This window comes from Aspergillus neoniger, assembly GCF_003184625.1.
Source record: "Aspergillus neoniger CBS 115656 unplaced genomic scaffold BO87scaffold_5, whole genome shotgun sequence".
NCBI lineage: Eukaryota > Fungi > Ascomycota > Eurotiomycetes > Eurotiales > Aspergillaceae > Aspergillus > Aspergillus neoniger.
This window is the reverse complement of record NW_020291133.1, coordinates 973,856-998,070: the sequence shown is the minus strand read 5'-3', so window position 1 is coordinate 998,070 and position 24,215 is coordinate 973,856. Positions and strand designations below refer to the sequence as shown.

Genomic DNA, 24,215 nt, shown 5'->3' with positions numbered 1-24,215 from the left:
TCATGGCGTCACGCTGCAGCTTCCTGGATGACTCATCCCGCGCTAGTCCCTTTGGGGTCTTTCGGCTGCCGGAGTTCTCGCCGCTCCAAACACGAGACCATCTTCTATAAATTTAATAGGAGACTTGTATAAATGAATAATACTAGAAGGTTAGAGCATCACTCCTAACTGTCCTTTGTTGTCATTCTGTATTTTGATTCCTGATGTGTACATAGTATCTAACTATTCCAGAGTACTACCATGACAGGACAGCTGCGTCATTGGAGACAGTCTCCACAGCCAAGTTGGGTTATAGTATGGATACATCTTGGAATAAACAAATGATTTTATTGAGAAACTGGGAATTGAGCCACATTCATACCAATCCACCTAAAATAGATCCGTCATGGCTCCGTTCGAGGCATCTCCCACCAACCGGGCATATTTGGCCAGCACACCTCGTGTGACATGCGGTGCCGGGGGCTTCCACTCCCGCAGACGCTGCTGCACCTCCTCATCCGATACATCCATGGTGATAGCGTTTGATTCGGCATCAATTGTGATCACATCGCCGTCCCGAACAACGGCAATGGGCCCTCCTACGGCAGCTTCAGGGACAATATGCCCCACAATGAATCCGTGACTAGCGCCAGAGTATCTACCGTCCGTAATCAGTGCCACGTTGGTGAGCTTGGCTCCCATGAGCGCTGCACTGGCCTTGAGCTGTTCCGGCATTCCCGGGCCACCCTTGGGGCCCTCGTAGCGAACTACAATGACCAGGTTCTCGCCGTGAGGGATCTTGCCCTGGTTCAGGGCCTCGTTGAGCTGATGCTCCTTGTCAAACACGCGCGCCTTACCCGTGAAGCGGAGCCCTTCCTTGCCGGTAATCTTAGCAACCGCACCGCCGGGTGCAAGGTTACCTCGCAGGATCTGAAGATGGCCCGTCGCCTTGATAGGGTTGTCCAGGGGGCGGATGATGACCTGGTCAGCAGACAACGATGGGTGTGATGCTACGTTCTGGGCCAGAGTCTTGCCGGTCACAGTGGGAATATCGCCATCAAGCAGACCAGCTGCGATCAACAACTTTTGGACCGACGGGATGCCTCCTACTTCGTAGAGGTCCGCCATGTAGTACTTCCCACTAGGGGACAGGTCTGCAATGAAAGGGATCTTGTTGCTGACCCGCTGGACATCGTCTAGAGTAAGGTCCACGCCGGCAGTGCGGGCCATAGCCAGGAAGTGGAGAACACCATTGGTGCTTCCTCCCAGGGCCATAGTCATGACCAGGGCATTCTCGAAAGACCGTTTCGTCAACAAGTCCCGAGGACGGATGTCCTTTTCCATGCAAACCTTGATGGCTTCGGCTGCTTTGACACACTCACGCATCTTGGTTGGGGAGGATGCAGGGGTAGAAGACGAGCCGGGCAAGGAGAGGCCCATGGACTCAATTGCTGTAGCCATGGTGTTGGCCGTGAACATACCACCACATGCTCCCGCGCTCGGGCAGGCATGCCTCTCCAGATCATCCATAATCTCATCCTTGCTCTTGCTAGTATCACCACCATCATCCGGTTGACGGAGAGTGTTATATGTGTAGGCACCAGCAGCTTCGAAGCATGTCGAAACGCTTACACGCTTCCGAAGAAGCTGGGAATACCCAACTTCGATAGTACCACCGTAGAGCATGATCGAGGGCCGATTGTGTCTCGCCATACCCATCACCACACCAGGCATGTTCTTGTCGCATCCGGGGATGGCAATGCAGGCATCATGGTATTGAGCGCACGTTACAGACTCGACGCTGTCTGCAATGATTTCACGGGTCTGGAGAGAAAACCGCATACCTAACATCCGGTTAGACACGGCCAGCGTATTGGCGTTTATTCAGCACCAACCTTCACTACCCATGCCGATCGCATCCGACACACCAATAGTATTGTACTGCCACCCAATCATGCCTTGGTCCGTAATCGCCTTCTTCACCGTCTTGGCCAGGTCCAACAGGTGCATGTTGCAAGGATTGCCTTCCCACCACACTGACGCAACCCCAACCTGGGGACTCTTCGTCATGGCATTGTGATCGGGGATGCCTGCCGCGTAGAGCATAGCCTGTCCAGTTCGCATGAGGTCAACACTCGTCCAGAATCTGCGGGGAGAGGAATATGCAAGATACACTGATTACCAACCTTCGCGCCAGGGAACTCATGGCCTCTGGTGATAGTAGAAGACCAACGGTTCAAAACAGGGGTACCATCTTCGTGCTTGGTGCCCGCTGGCACGCAGGAAAATTCGAGGTACTTGGCCTCGCCCAAGGTGGATGACACGGCAGGTTTGGCGGGGTCCATTGTGCAGAGTCAAGAAGGGTAAGAGAGAGAATAGGGCTAGTGGAGTGGACAGAAGGTATTGAACAGCTGCACTGGCCAATGGGCCATATATGGAGGGGATGGAGGATGAGGGGTGATGAGAGGCTATACCGAACTCCGTGCTGTATGTGTGCGGTCTGCAGTCCCAAAGCCCCTCGTTCACCTGGAGACTCGGAGGTACGGCGAGCGAGTGCCCCGGTTCAGTCGGCGAGCAGTCCGTTGCGGGGAAGACACGATCCGCGGTATAATCATCCTCGATGTGATTAGCTGCACTTGATGCTCGGGGGGAGGAACCGCTGGTTGTGATTCGAGCAGTCGGGCAGCTTGGGTGGGGTTCCGCTTGTAAAGAGTGGGCCAGCCGTCATTCCCAGTACAGTGCGAGATTAGTACTACTGCATCATATCTCTACAGAGTACTATTACTGCACTAATTGCGAGCACCAAAGAGGTCAAGAGGAGCATACGCTGCTGGGTATCTTCCATTAAGAGCCAACTCCAAATAATAACTGTCATCATCATCCATGCATGACACCGACGACTGTAGACTGGCAATGTACCATAACGATGCAATGCTATCCTCCAGTAACATCAAATCAGGACGCCGGATCTCTACTGTACTGACCCGTCCGTCTCTGCCTCCTCATCATGTACCTCTTCCAGTGCATCCTTCTCGATGGTCGACCATTGGCTTGAGTGGTGAAGCGCCTCATCCGACGTAACCTCCTCCAAGGGGCTTGATTTGCCAGTGCGATCCTCCGCCCCCAGCTCGTTTGCAGTGCTGTCATCGCCATCCACTGCAAATCCTACCATCTTTCCCGAGCTTGACTGGGGTCGTGTTTCTTCCAGTACATCGCCATTCCAGGGTTTGCATTTCTTCACAATCTCGCCACAGCGTAGACAGACCCAGCCTTCTCCCTCTTCCCCTTCGAGCTTCTGCACAATGCAGACAAAACAATATATACAACCGCAGGGTATAGTTTCATAGGGGTTAGTTATATCCGTCTGGGCTGACCCGACGATGCCTCCAGACGAGGCTGACGCGGCTATTGCTTCACCCTCCGTTGTAGACGTGGGGTTGTTGTCTTTGTAGCATATCGCGCAGGTTCTCTCCGGAAGGAAAGACAATTCACCCTGCTTCCCGGTCTGTTCTTCGTCCTCGCTGCCGGACTTGAGAGTGGACAGTGTCTTGCGCCACAGCCGGGAGAGCCACCGGCGCCACCGGCTAATACCCACAAGCGGCAAGAGGAAGAGGAGAAACTCCGTCATCGCGTGCCACACAAGTTGACGATTAAGATATTCGAATGACACCTCACGACTCGCCTGCGCGGAAGGTGGAATCAAGCGCATACGAAGCACGCGGTCGACCAGGGTCCGATATCGGCCATTCACCAAGAATACAAGAAAGGAGACGAAGGCGGCGATCGAGTGAGAGGCGGAAACGAGGTCTGTCATGCGGGCGAGCATGCGTACTTCCTGGGACGGCTGCATTTGTGAGCACCATGCACAAGGATCCGATAGACTTGTATTCTTACCTCCTCGTACCCACTCTCTTGGTTAATTAGCCAGCTTTCCCATTTCCCCCAAGCGTAGCGGCCACCGACTGTAAGCAGACCATAGAGGGATTTCTGCCACTTTGTTGGTGCCGAATGCACGGGTCCTTTGCTGCGACTATCGATGTATTTTAGGTTCTGCAGCGCTGCGCCATAGGAGGCATCGTGGTCCCATATCGAGAGCTTGAAAAGGATCGCACGAAGGGCGAATTGAATCTCATGAGACCAGTCTTCACGTAGTTGGGGCTGATACAGATTGACCGTTAGCATTATCCACGAAATATCGCCCAATCTCTATCTGGATCTCGACTAACCCCGTAATATTTCAATGCGTCCCCCACCTGTCCTTTCAACAGTCCCAGTAATTCTTCATCTAACAGTTCGGCATCGACCTGGCCGACGCGGTACGCAGGCCTGATACCCTCTCGGCCTCTAATTGTATTCCATAACGAGAAACCCGACTGGGGCAGTTTATTCAGGGGATAAGGAAGTCGCTGAAGAGTGGGATGATTGAGCGGCGACGTCCGCTGCTGCTCCGCCAGCCGGGCGCGAGCTTCCGCTTCGCGGAGACGACGACGTTCCAGAACCCTTTCCTGGGCAGCGGCGAAATTTGTAGAACTCATCGTTGAATCATTGTCGGGATATCAAATCTGGAGGGTCTATAAGGGCGCCTGGAGAAGGTTGTTGAAGGTCAAGGCGACAACCTCGAAGTCGCAGTGCTGGCAATCATAGTAGGTTCATTGACGGCTCCAGCTCAGTCGGTTGTCCGTTCGGAAGAGAAACAGCCGAGGTTGAGATAACAGCACGTGACTTGACCGATGATAAGCCCTTCCTGTCTAACTATCAGGTTATCTTTTTACTGGATATGTGCATACAAGAAGTGGTCGATGATCAGCTGCTCCTAGGAGAATATTGAGGACAATTGCCAATGCCCTTGAGAAATATCATAATTCCTATGTTGTTCTAATATAAAAAACGTATCAATGCATGCCTTCCTACCGAAGAGCATGCACATAGTCACATGGCGATAGCAATACAGCAAGATAGGGAGTCCATCTTCATCTTCTTAATTTCCCGCCTGCCTGCCGGCTCCACTGTGATTACTATTTCCTGTGCCAGAAAAGGTAGCATATCACTTGACTACATGATAGACATGAGTCTACTTACCCCTCACCTTTGAGCCCATTACACAAGCCGACCAGCCTGCAGTCTCACAAGTTGTGAACGAGTTGAATGCAACCCTACCCTACTTGCTATCGAAGTCAGCAATGGGATGCTAGTCGAAAACTAAGAGCAGAGATCGGTTCAGCTATGAGTGAGAATAATATGTGCCAAGCTTGAGCAAGGTGGCATGCGACCACAATCCCCGGCGCCCTGAACTGATGTTATGTCGGTGTTCAACCGACATGGAGCTCCTGCTGGTGAAATCCTCCGAAGGGGACTAGTAATGTTCCATCTGCTGCACGAGGGTCGAGCATACTGACGTTCGGTCCGCCCTGGTTGGTTGGCCTCCGAATTAGGGCCGAAAGACTTCCTAGCCAGTCCCCTTGACCACGCTGCAGGGTGTTCGGCTCCCCGGACTAAACAGAGCCAGCCAGCGGTGCACGTGCGGCCCTCGACTGCCTCTGACGCCCCGCTTGGGGTTGCGGTGCCAAGCCGCTGGGAAGCCTTAGTCCCTGCGGAGCTGAGATCCCTGGCTGGAGATATCTACTACTATACTATAATTTCGTTACTTCATAGCTAGTCGAGCAATTCTTGTTGTCTTACCTTCCCCCTGTCTCCGCACATGAATGAAAAAGTGGTATGCCGGCATTCGGACGGATCTCGATTCCATCTCCCCACTTGCTAAGGTTTTGGCGTACCACACTCCCAACAATATCGGACGATGGCACCTTGGTCTTGGTCTTGGCCTTGGTTTAGGAACAATCCTGCTGTCGACGGTCATTCACTATCCAGTAGTTATTCCCAGTCAGAGCCAAGAAAGGGCAGACTGTCATCAAATAGGAACATCCGCCTTGGCCGCGTGCTTCTCTCAACCCTCACTCTGTAGTCGCTTGGTGAAGCGTTATCGTGTATCTGGGTGGATACGCCCTTCACTGCCAGGGTACCGAGTCGATTGCGCCGTCAGCCCATGGAAAGGGCACATGGCCTCGCGTGCTGCTGCTCACCTTGCTGCCTGCTATTCTAGTTGTAGTACCAACGCCCGCTCTTCTCCTCTCCCCTGGCAGTATAAGAAGTCGCAACCCGCTCATTTCCCACTGGAAGTTGTCTCTCTCGTAGTTGACTGCTGATCATCCTCCTCATCTGTCGCTTCTCACCTGACGATTGCCAGCTTACTACCGTCAGAGAAAGTCATCTCACGATGAAGTCTACTGTCGCTTTTCTGTTAGCGGCAGCCTCGGTGGCATATGCCCAGGTTACCAACGTGTCGGAGCCTTCGCTATCTTCAATTGAGAAGGATGCTGCCACCATCAAGCCGTACTCGCCGGTGTCGAACGTTCAGGGACTTGCCTTCAACCGCTTCTTTCAGGTTTGGCTTGAGAACATCGTATGTGCCAGACTTTCGATCACTTTTGGGTGTACTCTTCTCTGACTTGTCATCTCATTCAGGACTATACGGATGCGGCCGCCGACGATAATATGAAGTGGCTCGCCTCCCAGGGTATCACACTGTAAGTCTTAGGCTCAGTAAATGAGACCACCCAGATTGAAGCAGATATTGAACGCTCCATAGGACCAACTTCCACGCCGTCACTCATCCTTCTGAGCCGAACTACTGCGCCTCCGCCGCTGGAGACACCTTCGGCATGGACAACGATGATTTCATTCAGATTCCCGCCAACGTGTCAACCATTGCCGATTTGTTCGACACCAAGGGCATTTCTTGGGGAGAGTATCAGGAGCACCAGCCCTACCCCGGTTTCCAGGGATTCAACTACTCCAACCAGAAGACTTACGACCCCGACTATGTGCGTAAGCACAACCCTCTCGTCCTGTTCAACTCCGTCGCCGAGAACAGTACTCGGTTGCGCCAGATTAAGAACTTTACCAGCTTTGAGGACGACTTGGCCAGCCACAAGCTTCCTCAGTACGGCTTCGTTACTCCCAACATGACTAACGATGCGCACGACACCAACATCACATTTGGTGCGAAGTGGGAGCGCACCTGGGTTACTCCCTTGCTCAACAACTCCTACTTTATGAATGATACACTGCTTCTTCTGACTTTTGACGAGGACGAGACTTACGCTAAGCACAACAAAATCTTCAGCATTCTAGTGGGTGGTGTCATTCCTGATCACCTGAAGGGTACCACGGATGATACCTTCTACACCCATTACTCTGTCATCGCTTCCCTCTCCGCGAACTGGGGCTTGCCTTCTCTTGGACGCTGGGACTGCGGTGCTAACATCTTGGAGATTGTTGCGAACAAGACTGGCTATGTCAATTATAACGTTGACACCACCAACTTGCATGTCAACGAGACCTATCCCGGCCCGTTGTCTGCTGGCATTTATTCCAAGTACTCTTCTGTTTGGCCCAACCCTTTGACCAACGCCACCTGCTCCGCCGGTCATGGCATTTTGGACATTGTGAAGGAGACCTACGCCAACACTCAACCTACCTACAACTACACCAGCCCCTACCCCTATGACACCAAATCCGGCTACAACATCAATGTCACGGCGACCAAGAAGTCGACTACCTCCAGCACTAACTCCACCTCTTCTTCCTCATCCCCCAGTCCTTCCACCAACGCCGGTATCTCCCTTGTGTCGCCCAGCACTGGTCTGTCCGGTCTCGTCATGGGACTGATGCTCAGTGTGTTGTGAGGGTGATCTGCACTTGAGCTTGGGCTTAATTGTAAAGCGTCAGTTGCATTTGCAAATAGAACTGGGGCATAGGTGATATGAAGTAGGACAGAATCAAGGAGAAGAGCGGCTTTAATGTATTTTATGAATGGTAATGACACTCACGAGATGAGAATTCAAAGCTCCGCTAATGGAGAACGGCACTGAATAGTTCAATAAATTTCAATACTTTCCTTCCCGCAGAAGAAGCCGGTATTCGTAAATGCTTACAAAACATGTGACTGCGCAGTATGTCATCAATGTAGTCAATTTGTTTCGAGTAGAGTTAGTGCAGCTAGTACAACTGGTTATGCGCAACGGCAACGCCAACCCTAAGTTGAAGTAAACAACATGCTATCTATCCACCAGCTGTCAAGATCCCGCCTGGATCAAGATAGCTTTGGTCTCGAGATAACCATCCATGCTATGCAGAAAGCTCTCACGGCCCATTCCACTTCCCTTAAAGCCACCGAAGGGCATATCTTTCGGCATACAAGGACTCGTGCAATTCACACCCACGGTACCGGCCTCCAGCAGCTTCGACACTCGCACAGCCCGGTCAATATCCCTCGTGAAGACAGCCGCATACAAGCCGTATTCACTGTCATTGGCTTTGGCAAGTACCTCTTCCTCCGTCCGGAATGTGTTGATGACAACTACGGGCCCGAAGATCTCCTCTTTCATAATCTGCGCATCCTCTGGAGCATTTTCGAACACCGTTGGCTTGATAAAATACCCATTCTTGGCATCCCCTCCGAGTGTCAGTTCACCCTCCTTCTCGCCAGCGAGCAAGTATGATTTGACTCGCTCATACTGGACCTGATCGACCTGTGGACCAAGGGTAGTCTCCTTGTCTAGAGGGTCTCCCAGAACCGCGGCTCCGAACATGCTTTTAAATAAACCCAGAAACTTGTCTGCCACAGACTCGTGCACGTAGATACGCGAGTTGGCATTGCAAGTCTGTCCACTAAAGATCTGAATACTGAATGAAGTCTGTGCTGCAGCAGATTCAAGGTCTGCATCGGGGAAGATAATGGCGGGAGTCTTGCCTCCCAACTCCGCATGCACTGTCTTCATGTTGGATAAAGCAGCATATGACTGGATCTTTCTACCCGTCAATGTTGAGCCTGTGAAGCTGAGACAGCGCACTTCCATGTGTGAGGCTAGAATAGCACCGGTGGTTGGACCATAGCCTGAAAGCACATTGACCACACCTGGTGGGAAGCCGGCCTCGGCGATCAGTTTTGCTCCAAGAGCACACTACTAAGTGTTAGTTCTGCGAATGAAAGGGGTCTTGGGGTATTCTGTGAGATTGACATACTGTGAGGGGGGCTTTCTCGCTGCTTTTCAAGACTATGGTGTTCCCGGCTGCCAACGCAGGAGCAATCTTGATGCCGAAGAAGGCGAACGGGACATTCCAAGGTATAATAGCAGCCACCACACCATATGGCTCCTTAGATGTTATGTTGAGCTGGCCGGGGGTGTTCCAGCTAGATGACCCTTGGACGGTCCAGCCCGCTTCAGCAAAGTAGGAGAATGCATCAGCTGCCACGCTCGCATCGATGTAGCGGGACACTGGCTTCCCGGAAGACAATGCCTCTAAGCGGGCAAGCTCTTGTTCGTGCTCACGGATGAGGGATGCTAGTTTATGAAAGTATTTGCCTCTCTGGGTAGGTGAGAGATCCCTCCACGCTGGGAATGCGGCTTTCGCTCCTGCAACTGCATCGTTCACGTCGGCTTTATTGGCTTCGTGGACTAAGAGTATGTAAGTTTTACTGGACTTTGATATAGCCTTACTCACATACCATCCGCAGCTAGCTCTTGAGTAAAGGGATTGATCACAGGAAAAGTTTTGTCATCTGACGAGGGTCGAAACTATAGTTTGAAACTGCAATGAGTACGGAAACGTCGATTTGCAGGACATCGACCCTACCTCGCCGTTGATGAAAAGCCGTGTCTCGATTGGAGTCTGGGTATCATCAATCATCATGATATGATGGTGTTGACTAGTAAAGCACACTTACATCCTAGCAGAATCTAACCCAATAACTTACAGTATGCTCGATAAAATCAATGATTATATGCATCTTGCAGCCATTCTGGCAATAGAGTTCACTCATTTCAATGCCAAGTGTAACCAAATTAGCTTGGCTGTTGACGCGTACAGAGCTCTAAAAGCAGGTCATCTACACATATAGCATGGAAGCGACCTGCATCTCAAGGAACTTCACGTGAACTATTGCTATATATCTGGAGAAATGGGCAATCAAGCTCTACCGTTGTCGAGGTGGCATACGATTTCCCAGGTAACTTTTCCCTGCTTCCTGGTACGAAAACGCCATTCCCGATCAATTCGGGAAATACTACTATTGATTATCTGGAAAAGCAAGGCTAAACAAGGCAATCCCAGTTGCTTTTAATCTCTCATAAGGGTTTCATTATATCATACATAGCGTGTTTATGGAGCCAGTCCCTCACGCTTCAAATCCTGGATACCCAAAGTATCTTGATCACCAGGGCGACGCTCAGACTCCAGCTTCACCTTGTCCTCGGGGCCACCAGGGCCGTTGTATTGTCCAGCCTTTGCGAGTCTGGAGAGCCAGGTCACATTAGTACAACCCATACTTGATGGATGACCTGTTTGGGTGACAAAAACTCACCGGCCGCGATCATCACGACTGCCTCCCTCATCTTCTGGGATGGGCTTGCGGTCGCTGCCGGACGCGCCTGCTTCTCTGCCAGTACGGATGCCTGTCTCGAACTTCCTGTCCACCATCTCGTTCACCCCAGACTCAAGGGCTGCAATTGTTCAGTACATGGTTGTCGCAAAGGGTGGTGTGTGATCTCTAGACGAGAAACATACTGGAATCGCTCTTAGGACCAAGGCCCTGCTTGGCCTGGTAGGAGTTGAGGTCCTTTTCGGCATCGTAAGCGATGCGAACCTTGTCGTAGTCGTTCATTGTGATAGTGATAGAGTTTGTTTTTGAACGATTAACGGGAGATTTGATAGAGTTTTTTTAATGGTGAATGCTACAAAGTAAGTAGCAACAAAAGACCGAACTATATATGTGCCATCTTCAATGTCTTCGTCGTCAGGGACACTATAAGTATTGCATCATCCTACATCATAGATATGTAACGAGTAGTGCAGGAGTCTCCAGTTGAACCCCATTTCTTACTGTTGGAACCTGGTCTCGACATCCAACTCAAAGAGGTGGCCAGTTGGGATATGATATCATCACCCCCGTTACATCAAACCTCAGGCTCTACCACTAAATCCAGCCCTAAGTAGCCATGACCGATCGGGACTAGCTGTCAGGGTCCGGCCCTAGGGTTTTCTGGAAAGGAACAACCATGGCCCGGATGGTCCCTCCTCGGCGGGGAAACCCGAAAGAGAGAATCCGTGAAGCCCGATGACTGGCGGCGAAGCTTGCCTTGGCCTTCATTGTTGCTTCGCTCCCTTCCCCATCAAAGGATCCGATTTCGTGTCGACAGCCGGGATTTGAGGCACCAAGCCTATATCTCTGTTCCATTTATATATTAAGTGATCAGAGGCCCTGTTCTGGCCGTTCTTCGGTTTGGATCCAATTACCTTCCGAACTACTACTTTGTAGTAGTAGATACACCCCCCTCCTTGACAGCTTCGAGCTGCCGACAATTATACATCCCATACAATGGCCCCAATCGTTGAGTTGGCTGGGGAGGCCAACCCCCTGACCCCGCATAATGTTCTTAATGCACTGGTTCTTGCAGCTAGCTCAACTCAGCAACAGGTGCAATCGGGCACCCAGCAACTCCAGAATTGGGAGAAGCAGGAGGGTTACTATACCTCGCTTCAGGTATATACCTCAGCTTCCCTCCACCTTCTGCTTTTCTCTACCACTCTATACTCACGCAGTGCAGGATGTATTTCTGGACCACTCTGTTCCCCCTGAAGTTCGCTACCTCTCCATTATCCAGTTGAAGAACGGCATCGACAAGTATTGGCGAAAGACTGCGACAAAGTATGCGCGTCCTTACCCCCCCTGGGATCGATACGTTGCGCAACAACAGACTGACCTCCTCAAGTGCCATCAAAAAGGAAGAAAAAGAACGTATAAAGACTAGGGCCTTAGAGGCGGGTGTCGTCGAGCCGGCTCCTCTTTTGGCTCTTCACAATGCGTTGATGATCGCTAAGATCATGCGCTATGAATTCCCTCAGGACTGGTGAGTACGGACGCGCTGGAAATTTACCTTGCATTGTTATTAACCATGTCTAGGCCGGATGCTATCACCTCACTCATTGCCCTCCTCCGCTCGTCCACCCAGCGTGACGCGAACCCGTTGCAATTGCCCCGGACCCTTATCATCCTCCTACAGATTATCAAAGAATTGTCAACGGCCCGTCTGCAGAGAACCCGCGCGAATCTACAATCTGTTTCTCCAGAAATTTTCCATCTGTTGGGGAGCATATATGTGAACAAGGCGAGCATTTGGGCTATTAACCTGGAACAAGGGGGCTATGATGAGGCATCGTTGCTAGAGGTGATCGAGCAAAGCTTGGTCTCTCTCAAGGTCATCCGACGTCTCGTTATCGCCGGATACGAACACCCCAATCGCGATAAGGATGTCTCTGACTTCTGGGTCCTGACCCATACCCACTTCAGCAGATTCCTGGGATTCATCAATGGCTCCGTCACAATGTCGGAGCAAATTCATAGGGCAGTCGAGAAACACTTGTTGCAACTCTCCAAGCTTCACGTCGAAATGGCCAAGGATCGCCCTGCATCTTTCGCGTTGCTCCCGGACAGTATACCGCTTGTCCAGTCCTACTGGACCCTAGTAGTCAAGTTGGGAGAAAACTACAGTCGATTGGGCGGGGATGGTGAGCCAGAGGGAAAGTCCCTGATGGAGAAGACTGGCCTCAGGGCTCTCCTTCTGATCAGGGCTTGCTCCAAGATGGCCTTCAACCCGGCGCAGACATTCAAATACCAGACACCGCAAGACAAGGAGGAGAAGAAACAGTCCGTGGAACTCATCAAGGCGCAGCTGTTTACCCATGATTTTGTCGTCAACGTCATGGAGCTTCTCGTCACCCAGTTCTTCCGATTCAGGACGAACGACTTCCAGGAGTGGGAGGAAGATCCTGAAGAATGGGAGAGGAAGGAGGAAGATATTGCCGAGGCCTGGGAATTCTCCATCCGGTCGTGCTCCGAGAAGCTCTTCCTTGACCTCGTCATCCACTTCAAGGAGTTGCTTATTCCGCGTCTTTTGACCGTCTTCTACAACTTCGCAAGTAAGCATCCGTCATCAACTCTTTTCGAAAGCATCTCACTAACGATATCAACAGGCCCTGAGAACCACGACGTCTTGTTGAAGGATTCCTTGTACGCTGCCATTGGCCTGTCTGCAGCCAGTCTGGAGCAACATTTGGACTTCAACAAGTTCCTGGAGACGACACTTGTGCCCGAAGTCCAAATCCAGAGGCAGGGATACAATGTCCTCCGGAGACGTATAGCCATCGTCTTGGGCCAGTGGGTCCCCGTGAAGTCCAGTGAGCTCAACAGGAACGCTATCTACCAGATCTTCCAGCATCTTCTCAGCAAGCAAGATCCGTTGAACGACCTGGTGGTCCGCATTACCGCCGGACGGCAGCTCAAGAACGTGCTCGACCCGTTCGAGTTCTCCCCTACTGAGTTCCTGCCGTATGCACCGGCCATTCTGCAAGGCCTAATGGCCCTTGTCCAAGAAGTCGAACTTTCAGAGACCAAGATGGGACTTCTCGACACAGTCCGTATGGCAGTTGTGAAGATGGAAGACCACGTAAGTGCCATCCTCACCCTACCTGCTTTCACGACTCTAACAACCGACTAGATCGCACCCTTCTCGGACCACATCCTGTCCTTACTGCCCCCACTATGGGAGAATTCCGGCGAGGAGCATCTGATGAAGCAAGCCATCCTAACGCTGCTTTCATCCCTGATCCACTCCCTCAAGCAGGAATCCGTCAGATACCACTCCGTGATTCTGCCTCTCATCCATAACTCCGTGGAACCAGGCTCTGTAAGCCATTCCCCCCACCCCTTCCTCAACAAACCCACCCAACCCATCTAACCACCACGACCCAGGAAACCCTCATCTACCTCCTCGACGAAGCCCTCGACCTCTGGTCCGCCATCCTAATGCAAACGCCGGCCCCCGCCTCCCCCGAAATCCTCTCGCTGATCCCAGCCCTCTTCCCCATCTTCGAAGCCGCGACCGACAGCGTCCCCCAGGCCCTCCAAATCGCCGAATCCTACATCCTGCTCGCCCCACAAGAAATCCTCAGCGACCGCATCCGCTTCCCCCTCCTCGTCTCCTTCGAAACCCTCCTAAAACTCACCACCAAGCAACGCCTCGGCGTCGTCCCCCGTCTCGTCGAACTCCTCCTCCGCGGCGCCAACACCGTCGACAACGGCAGCGAAACCACCTACAGCATCATCACACGCTCCCTCCTCGACAGCTCCTTCCTGCCCGCCCTACTCGAAGGTCTCCACTCCGCCCACGAAGCAAGTCAAACCACCGGCCCGAACCGCAAACAAACCTCCGTCTACGGCGTCGTCGAAACAGACTACTTCTCCGTCCTGGCGCGTCTCGCCCTCGCCTACCCCAAGATCTTCACGTCCGCCGTCTCCGCCGCCACCAACACTCCCGAGGAATCCGTCCTCTCCTGGCTCCTCACAGAATGGTTCCTCCACTACGACAACATCGGCAGCTCCACCCAGAAGAAACTCCACGCTCTGGCCCTCACCCAACTCCTTACCATCAACGGACCGGACTCTCAGCCCCCGTCTTATCTTCTCAATAACCTCCAGTCCTATCTAACCATGTGGACCGACATCGTCACTGAACTCGCCGAAGGCGCAGACGATGGCAGCGGAGCTAATACTGACGACCCCCGCGGTGGTAGTGATTACTTGATCTACTGGAATAATGCCCAGACGGGGGCTGTTGATGAGCATGAGCCGCCGGAGAATGTGCGGCGTAGGGAATGGGATAACGAGGATGTGCTGCACAAGGTCAATATTAGGGACTTTATTCGGGAGAGACTGCATTCGTTGATTGTTGGGTGTGGTGGTGAGCAGAGGTTCCAGGAGGAGTGGTTGCTTAATGTTGATCGGGAGGTGGTTGCGTCGTTTGGGGCTTTGGGGTTGTTGTAGATCTGGATTTACGTTGAGGCTTGTGGATGGTAGGAAGGGATGGAAGGGAGGGATTGGTGACTTGACATTTGTGTTCGCCCGTGTGTCATACCGTCTACTGGACAGTAACTTGCATCTTATGGGATAGCATACTCTACATAGTTGAATACCCCTTACATAGATAGTAGCTCTGATTTTAGAGCTGAGCAATGAAATTACCATGCGAGACTGACTTTACTAAGTAGTGTAAAGGAAAAGGTAATAATAACAATAAGGAATGCAAGACTCAGTAAACATCAGTACCAGGTGGGTTAAGCCCATTTATGAATCACGACGAATATGAAAGAAAGACCAAGGATATCTTGGAACAATATCCAAACGTTCAAACACAAAGTTGATAGTTCAAGAACACTGGTGGGGGTATTGTCTATCAGTAGGCGAGGTAGGGAAGAGTTGGTTAGCGAGAAGGTCTTGCATGTCCCATCCTGGGGCACCCTCGGTCTTCCAGGTCCAGAAGAGCCATCCGCTCTTCATCTCGTAAGCCTCCAGCTGGGCCTCAATGTAACGACGGGTGTTCGCTTTCTCTTCAGCTGAGAAATCAGCTACAGAACCCGTGCTCTTGCCTGTGCAGTCACCATACTTGTTGGTGGACATGTATGTGCCATCGTAGCGAGCGGCATTACCAACACCGTTGAGGTACTTGGCACAGTCAGTCAGAGCACCGGTCCATTCACCCACGACGACGGGCTTATCTGATTGCATCGTATGCTGTGTGGCGAGAGAACAGGCCGTCTTGACATGGTCATCGATGCTCATGGAAAGCAAACCGGTGTCAAAGACTTGATAGTGATGCGTATCCATGACAACATTGCTACCCTGCATGAAGCCGTTCCAGGACTCCACAGGCTGGAAGCCGTCCGACATGAACAAAGTTGTAGAAGGGTTGAGACGCTGGACATCGGCCAAAGCGCCGTAATAGTAGTTCTTAAGGTCACCCTCGTTGACGCCACCAGGAATGTTCGGTTCGTTGATGGCCTCGATCGCCGTGACGGTATCGGACTGAGCGTAACGCCTTGCAAGGGCGTCAAATGCGGTCATGGTCTGGTTGACCGTGTTCCCTTGCTGCCATTGGATGGGGCCTCGGTGTCCACTATTGTCAAAACCATTCTGAGAGCCCGGCGCTATGTTTCTGTCAGAAATCCAAAAATGAATTGCGCATGAAATCTCACAACTTACCACCATGCAGATCAACGACAACCTTGAGACCAGCCTCTCTAGCCCAGGTGACCGCCTGGTCAAGATAGTCGATCTGACCGCTGACATACGGCTCACCATCAATGGGAGCAACAGCCCAGTATCCAATAGGAATGCGGACATGATTCAGTCCTGCCTGAGCCATACGGTCAAAATCACTTTGCGTGACGAACGAGCTCCAGTGAGACGACAACTTGGCCTTAGCTTCGTCCTGGCCCAGCGTCTGACACAGCGTCCATTCATCTACCGCACCACCCCCAGCATTGTCATAAAGTGAAGGTGTAATCCATGGCTCGGTCACCAGCCAGCCACCTAGATTGACACCGCGGACTATCTGACTCTTGTAATCGAAAGAGCTTGCGTTGCTTTGCCGGCGCCTATACTCAACAATAAGTCAACGACCACAAACAGAAGGGATAGATTTGATGTATCCGGCACAACTGACACTCGTGGCACGGCTTGTGCACTAGCAGCCAAAAGAGACAACGCCAAAAGCGCCTTCTTCACACCTTCCACAATCATAATGAAGATACGGTTCCGTAGAAGAATCAGCGAAGAATATCAGAAGGCTGGAATGGAATATTGCCGTCTATGGGAAGCCAGCACCGGATAGGATGGACTTCGCCTGCTTTAAGTAGAGGAGGCTGAACACGCTGGCTGTCAATCGACCGCAAGCAACCAACAAGCCGTCTCCTAGATCTGGATCGCCAAATGATCTGCAGAAATCTTAATATCAACTGGTCTGTTTGCAGATATCGATCTCCAAGTCAACCACGACCTCCGCACTTGATCGTGAGATGAGACCCACCGAAAGCAGACGCACGACAAAGCGGTGCTCGTAAGGATAGTAGATAAGGTTGAAGGAGAATGATCCACAATAGAAAATGTGGAGAACAGTTTGTCTCTACTTTCCAGTATCGTCGACAACGTTACAGCACCGCAATGACAACAGAAAGCTGTCTAGACCTAGCCCTGAAGTAAGACTTATTGATGTGCTGGATATCGATTCAGGCCGGCTGCATGGAAATACAGGATACGTGGACTTAGGCGCAATGAAGTCACTCTGACAGTGCAATAGATTTGAGGAATATAAACAGTGGAAAGGAGGAGAGAAACTGAGCACTGGTGATATAAGAGTGAGCCGGACACTCGCAGTCAAGATTTGCTAGGTCCTTGCCCGTCTATGGTTTGGATGGGAGGACCCTACCACTCATTTCGCGTTGTCGAGGAAGGAACGGCGCAGCCAAGACTCGTTCTCAAGGCACAGATGCGGTATTTGCATCGTTTTGGGCATTTACAGCCACTGTAGGCCAGGGGAGGCAAGGTAGAGAGACTCTGCCGCGGTGTAACATCTTCACCAATAACCCAGCTAATAGCTGCAGTAGCCTTACATGTAGCCAAAGGTCAATGCAACTGTTATGCAGTGCGCATGACCTGCGGTATCATCGTCATGAGCAACCATCGTCGTCTTCATCCGCATGGAGCTGTTCGATGCCTATTGTTGCGTACTATTCTGGGGGTGGGAAACATCTCCGCGCGAGCAACGTGGCAAGTCATTGTGTGATGCTCGATCCGGCGAGCATCCAGAGGAAGAGGATACAGATCCGGAAGGCAATAACCAGAGGATAGCGCCGAGCCAAGACAGGGAAAGTAAGTATCGAAGGAAAGGAATGAAGAGGGAAAGGTTAAAAGCCCAAGAGCAAGTAGAAGAACTAGAACATGGCGGGGACGGATCCGGTGACACCCCATCACGTGGCCCCCTTCCAAGCTGGAACTTTGCTCCCCACGCATCCAAGTTGAATCTGGAATCCGAAACAAGTTGCGTCTTCATTATTACGACGCATAGATATCCCCAATTGGACCATGGTACGAGATTAGGAGTTCCAACGAGTGACCGGCTTACCACCCTGCCAAGGAACTTACTTCAACCTCCTTCCCAGGCACGCCCCAGGAGTTCGCGTCAGGCAACAGCAATTAAATGACTAACAGCTTTCCCTTAGTTAACTATTCCTCCGGACTCCATACCTCAGCCGCAGTGGATTCCAACGGTCGATAGTGTCTTGAAGTGGACGAACACCTGAATGATTAGGGGTGAATCCTCCATCCTCTCATACCTCTACCACCAATCGAATCAATATGGGGACTGTGATTATATTTCAGGGGAACTATGCCCCCCCCAAGACCCGAATGCCTACTTCTATACTAAATGGTGGAATCCAGTCCTAATTCATCTAGAAGCCTGTTTAACAGACCTCCTGGACGAATTATGAGCTCGAGTCAACTTCATTGGACTCGGATAAAGAACTCGAAGCGGTTTTTTTCTCCTTCGAGGCTAGGGGGCGGATACTAATGCGGAGAATTGCCCGGTTGACGTATCCGGCTGGGGACCAGGCCGAGCCACTTATGGAGAAAGTAATGCTGCTAGTTATACGGAAGATAACGGAGGACTAAAGAGCCACCACATTTGAAAAAGTGCCCTGCCCCTGAGCATGGTGACGATGAACAACCCAACTGCCGACGCTAAGTCGGCTCAGAGATCCGGACCGCCTCGCCGCCATCCCGGCTAGTGTGGCCTTGTTTGTGCCAACTTGGTTGGCGAATATTCCTTTGCCATGTCCAGACGGACATTACTTACTGGCTTCCCGAACAGGGCGGCGGATGAGACTTCTGCCTACGCAGGTCAAGGCTGAGCACAAGGACCATGTGGTTGAGGAGGCTGTGGTAGGACCTCACGAACTTTCGGGTGGAAGCTTCATGTCTCGTTTTACCCACCCTTCCGCTCTCGATTTAGATAGATGTTGTGACTGCTTGCTGTTGCTCTCCTTAAACCTCGACTACCGTAGATGCCATTACTAAAAGTTCAGATCTTAAGTCTCTCGGAACTCGGAACCACGCATTGGAGACCCATAGTAACATAACCCCTACGTACGACTGCTACTCCGCTTCTGCTATCAGTCGGACCATCAAGACAATGGCAGAACATGCTTAACGGTGGTTTCAGAAATGCCGATCGTGGCGACAGCGGCGCCTTCATCTGTAGTCACGAGTATCAGCAAAAGAAAGAGCGGTGACCGTACCTGTCAGTGCGCACGCGAGTAGCGACTCTTTTCTCCGGTACCGACGCTCCTGTAATATGTGCCTGTAGATCAAATCCGTGATTTCGCCTTCGTTTCACCTAGCCCAGGACCAAGGACAGTAGGTGGACTGGGATGACAGAGCAAGAAGTGATTGGAGGCGGACCCCTAATGGAAGGCAAATGGAAAAGAGTCCGACGTTCTTTGTTGAGATCTCTGGTTTGGATCTAGCGAACGGAACTGTTGCTGATCAGCGAATAAAGACCATGGATCTTTACTTAAGATGGGCAGTTAACGGTAGGGACTACCACACGGTTCTTGGCGGCCGCCTGCATCTCGGAAGCAATCAACATTCAATGTGCTGATGCGTAGCGTCTAGTGGACTAGGGTCAGATAACCATATTCGGACATCAGGCCTTTGTGCCCGGCCGAGTCGGCGCAGATGTGACGGGATTTTTCTCCAAATTAGCCATTCCACTTCCAAGGGGAAACAATACCCGTCAGTGGAATCCAGTTGCCGGCGGATATAACGAGCGTATCGAATTGTGTAGCAGGTATCCATTTGGCGGGTGGACCGACCCATTCGTTTCAACGGCACTGGACCGCAGCGGACCGGAAGTCTGTGAGGCTGGCCTCGAACACACGGGAACCTCCTCCTTCGTATGTTGCCCACGGCCCTGTAGCCATTCAAGGAAGTTGTATTCAAGCGAATGGATGTGAGTACTATGACTACCCACGGTCTGCAAGGAAAAGACCATCCGGAAAGCTTGTAATCTGTGGAGCTGGGAATGATTTGGTTGCCCGGGATGGTTTGCCCACGCGGACGGCTACCTACTATGGGGCGCCATTTCCATTAGCATTACGACTCCACAGGAAGGGAGGAAGAAAATATTGCCTGCACTGGCAGACACTGTTATGGCGTTGGAGCAGAAATAGAGCCATACGCACGCTGAAGTAGTGATTGGTTAGGTTGACATCATAGCTTGTAGTGGAGCGTCTCAGGCCAGATGATGGCAAGGTAGGTAGACTAAGATAGGAGGAGGTTGTAAGATTGACTACTACTCCGTACGATCTTCTCAACTGCCGGGTAAGCGAAAGTGCCCAGCGATGATGTGAGGGGTCAGACTTCATCTAACGATGACGATGAGGATAGCATACTGGTGAAGCAGCCATTGCAGTCAGAGCGAGGAGGGACAACGGAAGGGCAATCCGAGAGTCGTGTGATCCACGGAAGGCCTCAGTTGGTTGAGTTTGGATGGAATATGTCTATATGGCCTGATGTTTTAAGGAGAACCCGGTTCGACGCGATCACCTGCAGCACAGCCAATCGGATACGAGCTTAGTCACCCGTCCCGACAGATCACATCCTCGACACTTTTTGGGCTGGACAGAGGAGAGAGATACCTCACATTAATATACGGGGCAATATATCTGACTTTGGTCGCAAGGAGAGACAGAATTCTGGTTAATCAGATTGATGCATCGGTTGACCACAGACTCGCTCATCTATCTAGACATTCCATGAAGACAGAGCAGGGGCAGGGGTCACGAGCGAAGATGAAAGTCGTAGTACTCCGTAGGTACTCCGTAGCGAGTAAGTAGTGAAGATGAGAAATACGACCGCGGTCCAAGTTTAGCCTCGGTCGCGCATCGGCTCCGACTCGTTTTGAGCCCGGCGGAGAAAGGGTTGGAGCCCAGATGACGACTGAGAGGGCGTTATTCCCGATGTTCTGAGGCGTTTGCCCCTTCTTCCTCTCTTCTTCCCGCCTAAGCGCCCTTACAGGGAAGCATCGAGATTATTTGCAGCCATTCCGATTAGCTGCCCATCAATTAGCGGACCCTCCCTGGGTTGTGCCATCGACCTTTGGGCGAGCGTGTCATTCGGCAGCTTCCTTTGCAGTTTGCACTAGTAGCATCTTCTCTCCAAAGTCAATTTTCTGGAGCCTTGAATTAGTCGACCCTCTTGCTCATCATAATTTTTTTTTTGATTCATTTTTGCTTTTTTCTGTTCCTCCTTGGTGTCGCGATTACTGAGAAAATTTGTAGGCTGTCAATCAGCTGCGTCGAATTGCCCCACGGCTCCAGACTGTCATGAAGAGTCTGGCCCGACACTGCCGGTCGAGCGGCCTTTTCTTGTTTCTGTCCCGGCCAGAACAGCAGGCTGTAATCAAAGAATTGAAGCAGAAGGTGGTATAATCTCATAGATACTGTGTAAGCGTGTTAGGACGAACAAACTAAAAAGATTAAAATAAGAATAAAAATAAAAACCATCAGCATCAGCTGCACTAAGTCGGTTTAAAGGCCGCATCAGACCACCAAGACTCCTCAAGGCTCCAGATACTGACGGCAGGGAATAATATCGCCAAGGTTCGGGATCCCCCGTGGCCGTTGCGCGCTGTCTGGGCTGATGTTGGAACTTGGGTCTCTTTCCTCTCCTAGCCTGAAACCCCGTTGTCTTGCTTTTTTCCCTTGTGCCCACCATCACGATGGGTCCGCTCTTCTTCCCCCCTTCCCGCGTGGAGGAGGGTCGGATGTCGGACTTGCTTGACTAACATCCATGCGTTGGGTCTCCCATTTGATATCCAGTCCAGTGGCCATGCATCTTAGCCAACCCTATATAATCGCATGATGTCTCCATGCCTCCCACAAAATCCCAGTCCTCCCATTTTTCCATCTTCGACCTTCCAAGCTTCCATTTTGACCCCAGGGGTTCGTGAAAAGAAATCAACCGCCCCTCTCGATCTAACCGAGCCATCTTTTATCTTACCTGTTCCTCGAATATCCACTCATACACCCCTCCTGCAAAGCCAAGGTTCCCAAAATGGAATACACTCTCGAGCCCAATCGACCAATGAAGCATGTCGACCGCAAAGCCCTGTACACCCGCCTAGAGGCGCGCATCACTTACCTGCGAGACTTTCTAGACTTCAATTCAGGTTCGTCCACTTCCATCCTCGTTGCCTTCGATCATCAATTAACCGCATGGATGTAGGTGACGTCGAGGCATTGGTGGCAGGCTCCAAGTATATCAAGGCCCTGATCCCTGCCGTGGTCAACATCGTCTATAAGAAACTTCTCGAGTCCGACATCACCGCTCGTGCCTTCCACACGAGAGATACCGCCGACGATACACCCGTTGAGGAGTTCTTCACCGAAGAAAGCCCCCAGATCCAACGTCGCAAGATGTTTTTGCGTTGGTACTTGATTAAGCTGTGTTCCGACCCGTCCCAGATGGAATTCTGGCGGTACTTGAACAAAGTTGGGTATGTCTTCCTATCTCTTAGTCGGTCAGTGTGTACAAAGTATCATGTGACACTAACGGTCATAGAATGATGCACACTGCCCAGGAACGTCTGTACTCGCTTAACATCGAATACATCCATATCGGCGCTTGCCTCGGATTTATTCAAGATATCTTCACCGAAGCCCTCATGTCACATCCTCACCTGTCTCTCCCCCGCAAGACCGCCCTGGTTCGCGCCATCAGCAAGATCATCTGGATCCAGAACGATCTCTTCGCCAAGTGGAGAATCAGAGATGGCGAGGAGTATGCCGACGAGATGTCGGAGATTATGGTTGACGACAAAGAAGGGTACCTGGGTGACAAGAAGATCCTGGGCGATAACAGCAGCACCTCCGCAAGCTCGAGTGAGGATGACCGCTCAAGCATTCACAGTGGCACGGTCCCTACTTCAACCCCGGCATGCCCCTTCGCAGATATGGCGAAGCCGGCATCGGAGACCAAGATTTGGGCCGGGTCTAACTGAACTAGTCGGTTGTCTGGATGGTAATAGAACGTCACGGATGGTATACATGTTTAAAGAGCATAGCGGGCGTCAGGCATATGTGTTCCGGTTATCTTGTTTGTTTCCTGGTTTTGTCGTTTCCAAAGAAATCGTTCGTATCTTGGAGCATGCATGGATGGTGTTGGGGTTCACACAGGCGATATAGTAATTGAAGATATCCAGATTTAGATATTGTGACATCACTTCTCCTGCAGTTGTCGGACAGATCTATCCGCTGCACGTCCATACTCGGTGTCGAGGCTATGCCTCTCCTTACCTCTCTTAGGGTGTCAATAACAGAACAGAACAAAGTATATCAGTCAGAAAGTAATGGACGCTCCCTTCCTACCTCGGCAGTCTAGAATATGATCGGAGTCTCTTTGAGACTGCGCACAGAGGTCCCCGACTGCTTTTTGTCAGCAACTTTGCTACCAGGTAGACCATCGCGTCACTTTGGTTTGGATCCTAACCGACCCCGAGTTGAGGCATCTGCCGGAGTGGAGGCCACGAGCCGTGTCTACCAATAAGCAGACAAATTTCTGTTGCGGCAGCTGCGCTAGGGGGCCAAAAACTGACGATCATTGGATCCGTTGAAAGTAAGGCCCACACACTTCTTTGGGACAAACGATTTGGTGTCTCCAATGTTCGCAGCAAGGGAAGAGAGGATGGACCTGCGGGATCCTATCGCGATCTTCCTGTGGGTGAGAGGGCATTGAAACTCTCAGTTACAACAACGATGTTTGAAGTAGCATCCCGATTTTGTGGGTTGTCCAGCTGCAAGTACTAGTGAGAGTGACAGCCGAGGCGGCGCTGACAAGGGGCTAAAGCGTTACAACCGTCAACCTTATCTCCGGGTGGGGGGAAAGTGCAGGAAAAAGGAGGAATTCCGCAGTCGGCACGCATGGTCAAGTGGTGCTGAAGTTGTGAGTCGCGGCTTTAACCTTGGGAGATGATCCAGGGGGACTATCCACTCAATGTGTGCCATCGGGAAGTCTCCCCCACTCAACATCCGAGTCATGATGACATTTTCCAACAGACGCGCACATCTGCCTGCTAATTAGTATGCAGCCATGCAGAAGCTTCCGTAGTCACAGATGAGGGCCCTCCAAACCATGCGCCGGAAGGGCAATATCATTGACAATCTTTCGGCTCCATCACGTCGGGAAAAGTCCCGAAAATTGCCCCCTCACTTCTGTGGCTGCA

The 24,215-nt window shown here is 51.5% G+C and overlaps 8 protein-coding genes across 8 annotated transcripts; 3 read left to right on the top strand and 5 right to left on the bottom strand.

Annotated features, from left to right (window-relative positions):
* Nucleotides 1–172: 172 nt before the first annotated feature.
* Nucleotides 173–2,533, bottom strand: ilv3B (putative mitochondrial dihydroxy acid dehydratase). The gene is made up of 3 exons (XM_025621168.1): nucleotides 2,166–2,533; nucleotides 1,875–2,088; nucleotides 173–1,823 (listed from the first exon to the last, which is right to left on the bottom strand). The coding sequence occupies exons 1-3, from the start codon at nucleotides 2,322–2,324 to the stop codon at nucleotides 370–372; spliced, it is 1,827 nt and encodes a 608-aa protein (XP_025483430.1). The 5' UTR covers nucleotides 2,325–2,533; the 3' UTR covers nucleotides 173–369.
* Nucleotides 2,534–2,790: 257 nt separating this feature from the next.
* BO87DRAFT_373610 (pex2/pex10/pex12 family protein) lies at nucleotides 2,791–4,617 on the bottom strand. Its single transcript, XM_025622590.1, has 3 exons — nucleotides 4,206–4,617; nucleotides 3,874–4,137; nucleotides 2,791–3,823 (listed from the first exon to the last, which is right to left on the bottom strand). The coding sequence occupies exons 1-3, from the start codon at nucleotides 4,512–4,514 to the stop codon at nucleotides 2,951–2,953; spliced, it is 1,446 nt and encodes a 481-aa protein (XP_025483429.1). The 5' UTR covers nucleotides 4,515–4,617; the 3' UTR covers nucleotides 2,791–2,950.
* A 1,550-nt stretch (nucleotides 4,618–6,167) lies between these two features.
* On the top strand, nucleotides 6,168–7,920 carry BO87DRAFT_327842 (acid phosphatase PHOa). Its single transcript, XM_025620195.1, has 3 exons — nucleotides 6,168–6,439; nucleotides 6,502–6,563; nucleotides 6,626–7,920. The coding sequence occupies exons 1-3, from the start codon at nucleotides 6,254–6,256 to the stop codon at nucleotides 7,722–7,724; spliced, it is 1,347 nt and encodes a 448-aa protein (XP_025483428.1). The 5' UTR covers nucleotides 6,168–6,253; the 3' UTR covers nucleotides 7,725–7,920.
* A 194-nt stretch (nucleotides 7,921–8,114) lies between these two features.
* On the bottom strand, nucleotides 8,115–9,732 carry BO87DRAFT_300415 (aldehyde dehydrogenase family protein; the record flags this gene model as incomplete). Its single annotated transcript, XM_025619130.1, has 4 exons — nucleotides 8,115–9,002; nucleotides 9,064–9,497; nucleotides 9,548–9,617; nucleotides 9,676–9,732. The coding sequence occupies 4 exons, from the start codon at nucleotides 9,730–9,732 to the stop codon at nucleotides 8,115–8,117; spliced, it is 1,449 nt and encodes a 482-aa protein (XP_025483427.1).
* Nucleotides 9,733–10,155: 423 nt separating this feature from the next.
* BO87DRAFT_456271 (uncharacterized protein) lies at nucleotides 10,156–10,953 on the bottom strand. Its single transcript, XM_025628711.1, has 3 exons — nucleotides 10,606–10,953; nucleotides 10,403–10,541; nucleotides 10,156–10,333 (listed from the first exon to the last, which is right to left on the bottom strand). Exons 1-3 carry the CDS (start codon nucleotides 10,700–10,702, stop codon nucleotides 10,201–10,203), a joined length of 369 nt encoding a protein of 122 aa, XP_025483426.1. The 5' UTR covers nucleotides 10,703–10,953; the 3' UTR covers nucleotides 10,156–10,200.
* A 218-nt stretch (nucleotides 10,954–11,171) lies between these two features.
* BO87DRAFT_456270 (putative importin 11) lies at nucleotides 11,172–15,124 on the top strand. The gene is made up of 7 exons (XM_025628710.1): nucleotides 11,172–11,581; nucleotides 11,646–11,746; nucleotides 11,811–11,948; nucleotides 12,002–13,017; nucleotides 13,072–13,544; nucleotides 13,596–13,784; nucleotides 13,850–15,124. The coding sequence occupies exons 1-7, from the start codon at nucleotides 11,417–11,419 to the stop codon at nucleotides 14,918–14,920; spliced, it is 3,153 nt and encodes a 1,050-aa protein (XP_025483425.1). The 5' UTR covers nucleotides 11,172–11,416; the 3' UTR covers nucleotides 14,921–15,124.
* Nucleotides 15,125–15,301: 177 nt separating this feature from the next.
* exg1 (glucan 1,3-beta-glucosidase) lies at nucleotides 15,302–16,675 on the bottom strand (the record flags this gene model as incomplete). Its single annotated transcript, XM_025624663.1, has 3 exons — nucleotides 15,302–16,080; nucleotides 16,136–16,530; nucleotides 16,599–16,675. The coding sequence occupies 3 exons, from the start codon at nucleotides 16,673–16,675 to the stop codon at nucleotides 15,302–15,304; spliced, it is 1,251 nt and encodes a 416-aa protein (XP_025483424.1).
* Nucleotides 16,676–22,048: 5,373 nt separating this feature from the next.
* On the top strand, nucleotides 22,049–22,994 carry BO87DRAFT_300624 (protoglobin family protein; the record flags this gene model as incomplete). The annotated part of the gene is made up of 3 exons (XM_025619136.1): nucleotides 22,049–22,163; nucleotides 22,220–22,490; nucleotides 22,556–22,994. The coding sequence occupies 3 exons, from the start codon at nucleotides 22,049–22,051 to the stop codon at nucleotides 22,992–22,994; spliced, it is 825 nt and encodes a 274-aa protein (XP_025483423.1).
* Nucleotides 22,995–24,215: the final 1,221 nt, after the last annotated feature.

Excerpts from the sequence above, each read along its gene's own strand:
- BO87DRAFT_456271 (XM_025628711.1), bottom strand. The coding sequence starts at position 10,702 with ATGAACGACTACGACAAGGTTCGCATCGCTTACGATGCCGAAAAGGAC. Across the intron at positions 10,542-10,605 it reads TGGTCCTAAGAGCGATTCCA|CCCTTGAGTCTGGGGTGAAC; the intron begins GTATGTTTCTCG and ends GAACAATTGCAG. Across the intron at positions 10,334-10,402 it reads AGTCGTGATGATCGCGGCCG|ACTCGCAAAGGCTGGACAAT; the intron begins GTGAGTTTTTGT and ends CTGGCTCTCCAG.
- ilv3B (XM_025621168.1), bottom strand. The coding sequence starts at position 2,324 with ATGGACCCCGCCAAACCTGCCGTGTCATCCACCTTGGGCGAGGCCAAG. Across the intron at positions 2,089-2,165 it reads ATGAGTTCCCTGGCGCGAAG|GCTATGCTCTACGCGGCAGG; the intron begins GTTGGTAATCAG and ends CGAACTGGACAG. Across the intron at positions 1,824-1,874 it reads GATCGGCATGGGTAGTGAAG|GTATGCGGTTTTCTCTCCAG; the intron begins GTTGGTGCTGAA and ends ACCGGATGTTAG.
- BO87DRAFT_327842 (XM_025620195.1), top strand. The coding sequence starts at position 6,254 with ATGAAGTCTACTGTCGCTTTTCTGTTAGCGGCAGCCTCGGTGGCATAT. Across the intron at positions 6,440-6,501 it reads AGGTTTGGCTTGAGAACATC|GACTATACGGATGCGGCCGC; the intron begins GTATGTGCCAGA and ends CATCTCATTCAG. Across the intron at positions 6,564-6,625 it reads GCCTCCCAGGGTATCACACT|GACCAACTTCCACGCCGTCA; the intron begins GTAAGTCTTAGG and ends AACGCTCCATAG.
- BO87DRAFT_373610 (XM_025622590.1), bottom strand. The coding sequence starts at position 4,514 with ATGAGTTCTACAAATTTCGCCGCTGCCCAGGAAAGGGTTCTGGAACGT. Across the intron at positions 4,138-4,205 it reads ACGCATTGAAATATTACGGG|CCCCAACTACGTGAAGACTG; the intron begins GTTAGTCGAGAT and ends AATCTGTATCAG. Across the intron at positions 3,824-3,873 it reads AAGAGAGTGGGTACGAGGAG|CCGTCCCAGGAAGTACGCAT; the intron begins GTAAGAATACAA and ends TCACAAATGCAG.
- BO87DRAFT_456270 (XM_025628710.1), top strand. The coding sequence starts at position 11,417 with ATGGCCCCAATCGTTGAGTTGGCTGGGGAGGCCAACCCCCTGACCCCG. Across the intron at positions 11,949-12,001 it reads TATGAATTCCCTCAGGACTG|GCCGGATGCTATCACCTCAC; the intron begins GTGAGTACGGAC and ends AACCATGTCTAG. Across the intron at positions 13,785-13,849 it reads ACTCCGTGGAACCAGGCTCT|GAAACCCTCATCTACCTCCT; the intron begins GTAAGCCATTCC and ends ACCACGACCCAG.